This window comes from Peromyscus eremicus, chromosome 1 (assembly GCF_949786415.1).
Source record: "Peromyscus eremicus chromosome 1, PerEre_H2_v1, whole genome shotgun sequence".
NCBI lineage: Eukaryota > Metazoa > Chordata > Mammalia > Rodentia > Cricetidae > Peromyscus > Peromyscus eremicus.
The window spans coordinates 171,767,734-171,778,239 of record NC_081416.1 but is presented as its reverse complement, the minus strand read 5'-3'; the positions used below and the strand labels follow the sequence as shown (position 1 = coordinate 171,778,239).

The 10,506-nt window shown below is 44.4% G+C and overlaps 1 protein-coding gene across 1 annotated transcript; it reads left to right on the top strand.

Moving 5' to 3' along the window:
• Window positions 1–1,168: 1,168 nt before the first annotated feature.
• Window positions 1,169–8,790, top strand: LOC131925644 (pregnancy-specific glycoprotein 22-like). Its single transcript, XM_059281022.1, has 5 exons — window positions 1,169–1,241; window positions 2,325–2,684; window positions 5,529–5,888; window positions 7,128–7,487; window positions 8,507–8,790. The coding sequence occupies exons 1-5, from the start codon at window positions 1,178–1,180 to the stop codon at window positions 8,788–8,790; spliced, it is 1,428 nt and encodes a 475-aa protein (XP_059137005.1). The 5' UTR covers window positions 1,169–1,177.
• Window positions 8,791–10,506: the final 1,716 nt, after the last annotated feature.

Sequence of the window (10,506 nt, the reverse complement as noted above, 5' to 3'; positions counted from 1 at the left end):
TCTTAAATCCTGTCTAGAACCACCCCACACTAGATGGAATTAGGAGTGCTAAAGAGCACAGTGATCAGTATAACAGGCTCTGCATTCCACCTATGCTGAGGGTATCAGGGCAGTTCACAGTTGACTTTTTGACCATCTCTGCTGTAGCCCTAGACATGAGATTTCAGTTCTATCACAGATCTTCAGGAAGTGATAACAAGCCACATGCTCAACATTTAGAAAATTGTTTCCCTGAGCCATGACCTTCCCAAGCAGACTGATTTCCATCTCTGTCCCTACTAACATAAAGCTCTGTCCCACAACCATGCTCTGACCTACTGGATGCTACCTATATCTGAAAGCACCTTTCTACATGGGGAAGCTGAACTCCCCCTCCCTCCTGGCATCTTCATAAGGGAAGATAGAATTCCCGCTGGAGAATCACTTAGACAAAGGGCAAAGGTGACTCAGGAAGATCAGAGAGGATATGGACTTATCCAATACACAGCTCAGCCAACACATAACGCTGAAGTTTGCCTTGAAACCCTCCATAGAAAGAGGGAGGCCACAGTCCTTTCAAAGACACAAAAGTCGCATCTTCCCCAACATTGAGGACATAAAACACCTCATAAACTTCTCCTGGATCAAGAATTTGTCTAGTGACATTAGTGGCAAAGGACTGATCTTCATCCCTAGCAATCACTCAGTTGGTCTATTTCCATCCCTCAGAGACATCTCTGTCACTTTCCTGCTGAGAGTAAATCCCACCTTCCCAGAGCAGTGAGAACACAGTGCACACTGGGTACTCAGCTGGGTCTCTGTGTCAGAAGGGCACATAGGCTGGATGGAGGTTCCTTCTTTGGTGCTGACAGACCCAAGGACAGGACACAGCATATGTCAGCTCTTAGACGAGCCGTTGTTCTCTGAGGGCATGGGGCTGTTTATCAGCCTTGCTGTTCAAGTTGCCCGGAGGTGAAACATAAAGAGAGAAAAGTTGAGAGGAATGTGGGGCGGCACTGAGAGTAGACAGAGCAGTGCCTTGGACACAGATCTCACCACCCATAGCTCATTGGATTCTGTGATGTGCTGCTCCCTGAGTGGAAGCTAAGCTCAGAAGGAGGAAGGACAGCAGAGGCTGGGGCTGTGTTGAAACTGAAGCTCTTCTCCTCAGAGGGAAAAAGGCACAGTGAGAAGAGAGATGGAAGTGTCCTCCATGCTTCCCTCTAAGGGGTGTACCCCTTGGCAGGGGCTACTGGTCACAGGTAAGGATACCAGATCTCCGGGAACTTAGAGGATGCTTGTAGTCTCCTAAAGAGGACAGGAGTCTGAGAGGAGAATCGATGTTTCTATTTGCAGTCATAGAACACAAAGTATAGTGAGGGAGAGAAGCTCAGCTGCTTATAGCTGGTGGTGGACAGGAGGTGATAAATGGAAGGGAAAAGCCTTAACTGCTTCCTATTCAAATCAATCACATCAGCTGCCGTGTTCTGGAGTCTAGTGTTTCCTACCATGACACGGTGACTCTCCAAATAGAAGTCAAGCAGGGGTGGGCCAGTGAGACCGCTCAGTGTGTAGGGACATGACTTCAGTCTTCAGCTCCCACATTATAAATGGAGAAAACAGACTCCTGCTGGCCTTTTTTTGCCTTACAAAATCTTTTGCAGCATGAGTGTGCAGATATACACTGAAACACCTGCCTTCACAAATACACACATACAATACACAAGGAAATGTATAAACATTTAAATCACACATGGCTATAATTATTCTTGTTACCTCTAAACCAAGGAGCTATGTACAGAAACCCATGTAGACACATTTTCCTCTCCCTGCCTCCCTCCCTCCCTCCATCCCTTCCTTTTTTCTTCCTTCCTTCCTTCCTTCCTTCCTTCCTTCCTTCCTTCCTTCCTTCCCTCCTTCTTTCCATTATCCACTGGTATCTAAGCCTTTTCCTAGAAAAGAACCCTCAAAAACAGTCAGACTAATCCCTGTCCTCACAAAGGCCTGGTTCTAGTGGATCTGACATCAACATAGATGGAAAATGATACCAAGGGTTGACTGCTACCACAAAGCAAACAGAGAAAAAAGTCAAAAAGGGAGGACTCTCTAGAGGAGGAGGCCAGAGAGGGTTCCTCATACCAAATAGGGAGACACTAAGTGGTAATCCAGGCAGACATCTGATCATCAAATTCCTTACAGAGGGATTCTAGTCAGAGGCTCTGAGGGAATGAAGGTCATGTTGCTCATGTCTACCAAGGAGGGTGGGCACACCCCTACCCACTCACCTAGGCTGAGTGATGATCTTACCTGCTTAATATTGATTGATTTTCTCTCTTCCATTTTAGCCTCTCTTTTAACCTGTTGGCACCTACCCACCACTGTCCAAGTCATTATTGAATTAGTGCCACCTGATGTGGTTGAAGGAGAAAATGTCCTTCTCCTTGTCCGCAATTTGCCAGAGAATCTTGAAGCCTTTGCTTGGTACAAAGGGGTGACAAATATGAACCTCGGAATTGTACTTTATTCACTGACCACTAATTTAAGAGTGGCAGGGCCTGAATACAGTGGTAGAGAGACAGTGTACAGAAATGGATCCCTGCGTCTCCAAGATGTCACCCAGAAGGACACAGGATTCTATACCCTACGATCCATAAGCAGACATAAAGAAATCATATCAACAACATCCATATACCTCCACGTGTACTGTAAGTGATTTTCTGTGAACTCTCAGTACTGGGTGGGTTCATTCGACTGGACACACACACAGGAGAGTGGCCTGTGCCTACTTCCCCTCTACATTGTGTCCTCATCTTTATGTTTGAGCATTTAGTGCAGGACACGCATAATGTATAATAATGGTAATAGATCAGAATCCTTCATTTAACTTCACTTTCCATACAGTGGATACACGGTGGGTAACTCAGCCAAGGCTTTCAGCCTCCGTCTAGACTCTTGGGGTTCTTACCAGGAGTGCACCCTCAAGAAAGACCCTTAGGGAATCAACATTGGACCCTGTTGAGAAAAACATGGGATCTTTACAGAGATATGAGTATCAAGAAACCTTACTCTCCAGAACTCTGTCCCATTCTCAAGTTCTGATGGCCCTGAGAATCATTTTACAAAAGTTGGATTTTGACTTCCTGATGGTTGGAAACAGTGCTTTCTAGTAGTCAAAGTCTTGTGGTATGTGGAGTCAGCTATGTACTGTCATTATAGATAAGGTTAGTCTAAGTCCCCTGGACATCTCCAGAGACTCATCAGGGAGATCTCAGCTGGATATGTGTATAACTCTATGCATTGATGGCCTTCTGAGACTTCACAGGAAGGTTATGGTCATCTGTGGTCATCAAGGAGAGGGACAGAGGACATAAGTCCTCCTGACAAGTGCTTGTCCTTTGGGGTTCAGCTCAAGGAATTCTCTCCTGTAGGCAAATGGCTACAGGCTATGCTGAGCTGACAGCTTGCCAGACCATGAGCTGCAGTTCTCCCAGGGATCACCAGGGACAGCATCAGGACACAGCATCAACACTAAGAAAGCTATTTGCATGAACCAACTACTTAACCTAGAAGACTGGCCCCACCCCATATTTTTACCAACTTTGAAATCACAAACAGAGCATTTTTAGGCCTACTGGCTGCTTTATGTGTCTGCTACATTGCCAGGGGATCATGTTCCATTTTTCCTTTTGTGTATTTCCTTTGTGAAATATATAGGCTAGCCAAGGGGAATCAACTAGATAGAGGTCCAAGGCATCTTAGAAAAACCAGGGAGCACATAGGCAGACCCACCCATTACACAGCTCAGCAAACAGAAGAAGTAGGAGCCTGGTCTTGAAATCTTGCATGAGACAAAAGAGCCCATAGTTTTTTCCAGGACTTAGGTCACCTCCTTCTACACACCCAGGATGTGAGACTCCTGACACATCTGCTCCTGGGCCTTTGTCCTAGGTCTGAATCCTGATGACTTCAGTAAGAAAAATTTGTCCCCTTCCCCATGTATCACTCAGCTGGTCCCTTTGAAGCCCCATAGACATCTCTGTTACCTTCCTGCTGAGAGCAGATTCCATGTTTGCAGAGCCCTGAAAACACAGGAAAGAAGACTGATCAGAAAGAAGGGTGATCAGCTGGGTTTCTGTGCCACACAGTTGTATAGACTTTCCCTTTTGGGTGCTTAGAGACCAAGGCCAGGACACAGTGGAAGGCAGCCCCAGGGTCATGTGCTACTTTCTTGATAATAGGGATGCTCATTAGCCTTGATGATCACTCAGTGTTATGGACGACTAAAACATAAAGAGAGAAGCGGAGTGGGACATGGAGCAGCACTGATGGGGAGGGACAGAGCAGTGTTTTGAACAGAGAACCACCCACAGCTCCTGGGAGTCTGGGAGGTGCTCCTGCCTGGGAGGAAGCTCAGCTCAGGGAGGGGAAGGGCAAGAGAACTTGGGTGCTGTGCTGGAGTAGGTGTGCCACAGAAAGAGGACAGATCAGGCCATAGAGACCATAGTTGCACCCCCTGTACTCCTCTGCATAGGGTCACTGATTCTTAGGAACTCCTGCTCCCAGGTGAGGAGAACATGATTTAACAGTGTGTGAGAGGAGAGGACTCATTTACTCTCTGGAATCTCCTGAGTGGCACAAGGACCCAAGAGGAGTCTCTGTTTGTAGAGGAGAAGACACAGGGTGGGTCAAAGGCTCAGCATCAGGAAACACTCACTCAATATTAGAAAGTAAGGATGGAGGAGACATTATTCTTTCCCAAAGTTAATCACCATGACCACAATATTCTGAAGGCTAATGTTCTCACCTTGACATCCCAAACAAAAAAATCAAGACGATGTTATCAATGACATGGTTCAATGGATATAGGTATTTGCTTTACTGTCTGACAAGCTGAGACTAATGAACACAAGTCCTCTGACCTCCACCTCAGTACTGTGTCCTGCGTCTACTCATCCACACTAAGGCATGCTCATGAACACATAGTCACATATAAATATAATCTGTAAGTAAGTGTAAAAAATTAAAGCTAATATCATGACTCAATTCTGTATCCCCAAACCTATGGATTTCTTAACTAAGTCCATGGACATACAAGGGTTTTGCAACATCATTCATTCATTCATTCATTCATTTATGCTCCACAAGTATCTGAGTTTTTTTCTAGGCATAATTTTTTAAAATATAAGAGAAATCATGGTTTTTATGATGCCCCAGTCCTAGTGGAAGACAGATCATTAAAGAAAGTGAAGTGAGGTGTTGACTGGAACCACAAAAGGAAAGAACAACAACAAAAAGCGTCAGAGAGTGAAGACACAGGGTCTGTAAGAGAAGAGGTCAAGCAGACCTCACACCAACACCAATCTACTGTAAATGTGAGCTGAGATCTGACAGCAGTGAGCTTGCTGTCATTCTAATTCAGGGATACAAATTAGAAGATACTCACCCACACAGTTAGAGTGAGCAGAGAACAAACCTGTTCAGAATAGAGGGCTTCATCTAACAAAAATACAAAATTCTTAGTATTGATGGATTTCTGTCTTCCCTTCTAGCTTTCCTTTGGAGCTGTGGGCCCCTTTCCACATCTGCCCAACCCACTATTGAATCTGTGCCCCCCATCATTGCTGAGGGGGGAAGTGTTCTTCTACTTGTTCACAATCTCCCAGAAAATCTTCGATCCCTTTTCTGGTATAAGGGGATGATTGTGTCCAACAACTTTGAGGTGGCAAGACACATAATAACCATGAATTCAAGCGTGCTGGGCCCTGCGCACAATGGTGGAGAGACAGTGTACAGCAATGGATCCCTGCTGCTCCACAATGTCACCTGGAAGGACACTGGATTATACACTCTACGGACTCTAAGTACAGATATGAAAACAGAATTAGCACATGTGCAACTCCAGATGGACAGTAAGTGATTCTCTGTGATTATCCATTGCAGGGTGGGGTTGAAACACACAGGACTGTGATGCCTGCCCTGTGCCTCCCTCCCCTCTGCACTGTCGCCATGTTGGTGTTTGAGCACTTAGTACATAACACACATGTTAGAGACAAGTGGCCATGGATCAGACTCTTCTAACTACCCCCACTGCATCAAGAAAGACCTTTGTGGAAAGTAACTCAGTCCAAGAAGTCAGAGGCAGCCCAGTCTCTTGGGGCTCTAGACCAGGGAGCCCTGAATTCTGTCATCTTTCCAAGGCTAAACTAAAGTGACCTAGGGGAGAATTTTGCTAGGACTCAACCCTTACTTTCTCTCAGAGTTGATAGGGAACAGTGTATTTTGGCTGTCCATGTCAAACTGGGGTAATTATTAGCTCCAAGTTGAAAGTGTCATAAATAAAACCCAGGAACTTGCACAGAGACCACAGAGGAGTGCTGCTTACTGGCTTGTTCCTCATGGCTTGTTCAATCTGCTCTCATGTATCACCCAGGACTCCTAGCCTAGGGACTGGACTGCAGGCAGTGGTCTGAACCCTTCCACATCAATCACATGTGTATGTGTGTATATATTACAGACTGGGTGGACAGCAGTGTAAAGAGTCCTACAGGCCAATCTGGTGGTGGTATTTTCAATTGAGGCCTTGTCTTTCAAAAGTACTCTACATGTGTCAAGTTGACATAAAACCTGCTATTTCCAAAACCAGAGCCCTGAAGATCAGACTGCTCCTGGTCCTCACTCAGTCCCAGTCTTAAGGGAAAGAACATCTAGAAGGTGAAGTCAGGAGTTGACTGGAACCACAAAGGAAACAAACAAACCAACAACAAAACAAAATAAAAAAACAAAACACAGAAAGTGAGAATCCTGGGCCTGTTGAGTTCAGGGGAGGCATCCTCTCAAAACCCAGTATGCATGAGTGCACACAGTGTCTGACTGAGGAAGCAGCCATGTAGACACCTAAGGAGTCAGTTCCATGCAGTGGACATGACACTATCAGGAGCACTTTTGGAAAGGAGGAGGTCATATTTCTGCCCTTCATTAAGTGGGTTAGACACACACACACACACACACACACACACACACACACACACACACCTGCAGCCCTAGGCTGAGTGATGATCTTAGTCCATCTGCTCAAGACGGAGGTCCCCATCTTTTCACCCAGCCCAGTGATCTCCATGTGATGTTTTTTTTTCTGTTTTCTCTTCCAGCCTCCCTTTCTCCGTGCTGTAACCCTCTCAACTCTTCCCAACTCATGATCCAACCCATACCTCAGTATGCTGCTGAAGGGGAAAGTGTTCTTCTCCAAGTACATAATCTTCCAGAAGATCTGCATGCCTTTTCCTGGTACAAATCAATGCATAGTGCCCTGGTTCTTAAAATTGTAGAATACAACAGAGCCATGAATTCCACCACCTGGGGGAGTGCATACAGCAGAAGAGAGATGGTGTACACCAATGGGTCCCTGATGCTCCAGGATGTCACTGAGAAAGATGCAGGAATGTACACACTAGAAATTTTAAATAGAGATTTCGAAATCGAGAAAGCAGATGTGCAACTCCATGTGAACAGTAAGTGACTCTATGGTCTCCACTGCTCGGTGTGGTTTATCCTACTTCATAAACTGGTCTGTCAGGATTGGTTTATGCTTGTTTGCTACTCCACTGCATTGTGTCCCCAAACTGAGGTTTGGGCTCTTATTGTGTGACACTCATGTGGTAGACAAACTGCAGTATGTCAGAACCCATCACCAGTCTCCACCTGCAGAAAGTATCATATTTGGATAACTCAGCACAAGGATGTCAGCCACAGTTCAGACTCTTGTGGCTCTCACTATGCACACAGTGTCAAGAAAGACTCTTTGGTTTTCAGGCAGGCACTGGCTGAGGAAGCTATGGGGTCCTAACAGAGAGCACTAGGAAGCTTTGGCCCCCAAACTCTATCCCTATTCCTCACTTCTATCCAGGTGACACTGGAAATTTTTGTGACTTATTGGCTTTGATTTCCTGTTAGAGTTGACAGGGAACAAGGTTTTACTGGCTGTCCAAGTTCCATAGATTGTGGAACCAGTTGTTCACTGCCAAGAGTGCTTCAGTTAGGTCACCTGTGCAACTCCTTCTCCTGATTCTCAGTAGATAGGTGTCATAGCCTATTATCTTGCTGAGCTTAGAAGACTTAAAGGAAGATCAGTGTCCCCACGGCAGAAAGAGAGGAGGCATCTACTTCAGACATTGTCATGGGCCCAGCCTAGGGAATTCTCTTCTGCAGGCAAATAGTTAGAGATGCTGCTGATTTGAGCAGCTCCTGCATCCCAAGGTCATGGCATTGCTCATAACTATGCTTAGCTCACAGACACAGTAGTGATCATTTACAATGTGTCCCATTATAGGGAAATTGAGACACAGAAAATTCAGTGGCTTACTCAAGGTTACAGAGGCCATTGGTGACAGATCCAGGGTACAAGACATGTCTATAGTCACAGCTCTAACTTATCTACCCTGGAGGTTTTAGTAAGTGTGAACTATAGAGAAGATAGTTGAGCTCTCTGAAGGACTATTATCATTTGGTCTACTCCTCTGTTTTTTTGCAGAGCCTGTGAAACAGCCCTTCATTCAAGTCACCAACACCATACTTACATTACATAGCTCTGTGGTCCTCGCCTGCCTCTCAGCCGGCACTGGAATCTCCTTCCGTTGGATCTTCAATAACCAAAGTCTGCAGCTCACAGAGAGGATGACTCTGTCCCCAACAAAGTGCCAACTCAGCATAGATTCCATTATGAGGGAGGATGTTGGAGAGTATAAGTGTCAGGTCTCCAACCCAGTCAGTACGAAGACCAGTCTCCCAGTTAGCGTAGCCGTGATGAATAAGTGACCTCTCCTCTCATACTACAGCAGAATGGGGGTAATTGTTTATCAATGGGGCACAACAAGGAGAAAAAGTATGTGGTAAAAATTGTCAGTTACCTCTCAGGTACAGCCAGCATGGTGTCTCATGCCTGTACTCCTGGGATACACATGTCTACAAGGGCAGGTCAAGATTTAAAGTGAGATTATGTCTCTAAAGGAAAATAAAGACATCAATATAGTAAACAGAAATGCAGAAGCATTAAAAGCTTATGTTGTGTATAAAATATATAGCCAAACCTCAGAATCCTTGAGAACTAATTTCAGGGATCCCCAACCTTTTGGATGCTCTGAGTCTGCTTTGAAAATGGTGCAGTGTTTGCATAGAGATAAATGCATCTTATCACATGCTCAATACATTTCATGTTTAACTAATTCACCCAACACCAGTGCTGTCTGAACACCAGTAATCCATCGTAAGTGAGGATGAGTGACAACAGAAGGGACTACCCGTGTTTCACTGTGGACATAACTGGTTTCACTCTGCATAATGTCTTTCTGTGGGTCTCTACATCTGTTCTGTTTTCATCTGTTGCCTGAGAAAGCCTCACTGATGATTACTGGAAAAGGAAATGATCTATGAGTATAGCAGAGTATCATTAGAAATCATTTTGTTGTTGTTTTTTTAAATTTTTATTTCTAGCAGTTATATTTGTTTTCACCCTACAACTTTTGGCTGTCTACTTTGTTGTTCCAGTTTACCTAAGCAGTGTTGGGTATAGGTTCCTTCTTGTGAAGTGAGTCATAGTTAAAATCAGACATTGGTTGGCTACTCCCACAAGTTCTGTGCCACCATAGCCCTAGCATATTTTGCAGGTGGGACAGATTGTGGGTCAAAGATTTTGTGGCTTGGTGGGTGTTCACATTTCTCCTTTTCCTGCACCAAAGAAAATAGAACTTAGGGGCAAAGGCTCCATGTAGGCATCAGCTCAACTATTCCATGTTTAGTGAGTTGTGTGGGTATTGTCCTAATACATATCATATTTATCTTATGGGTCTGTGTTACCTCACTCAAATCTAGGATCTAGAAAAATGATACTTTTTCTAGATCTGTGAATTTGCCTGAAAATTTCATAATGTCATTTAAAAAGCTGAGTGATACCCCATTGTGTTAATGTACTACATTTTCTTATTAATTTTTCTGTTGAGAGACATCTAGATTGTTTCCACTTTCTGGGTATCATTAATGAACATGGCTGAGCAAATGTCCTTGTGGTATGATGAAGCATATTTTGGGTATATGCCCAAGAGTGATGTAGCTGGATATTGAGGTAGACTGATTCCCAACTTTCTGAGTAATAGCCATATTTATGGCTGTACAAGTTTATACTCCCACCAGCAATAGAGGAGTGTTCCCTTTGCTCCACATCCTCACCAGCATGAGCTGTCACTTGTATTATTGATTTTAGCCATTGTGAAAGGTGTATGATGGAATCTCAAAGTAGTTTTAATTTGCATTTTCCTGATGGCTAAGAATACTGAGCATTGCTTTAAGTGTTTCCCAGCCACTTGAAGTTCCTCTATTGAGAATTCTCTGTTTAGATCTGTACCCCATCATTGGATTATTTGTTTTTTAAATCTAGTTTCTTTAGTACTTTTTATGTTTTGGATATTAGTCCTCTATCGGATGTGGAGTTGGTAAAACTCTTTCCCATTCTGTAGGCTGACTCTTTGTCTGATAGTG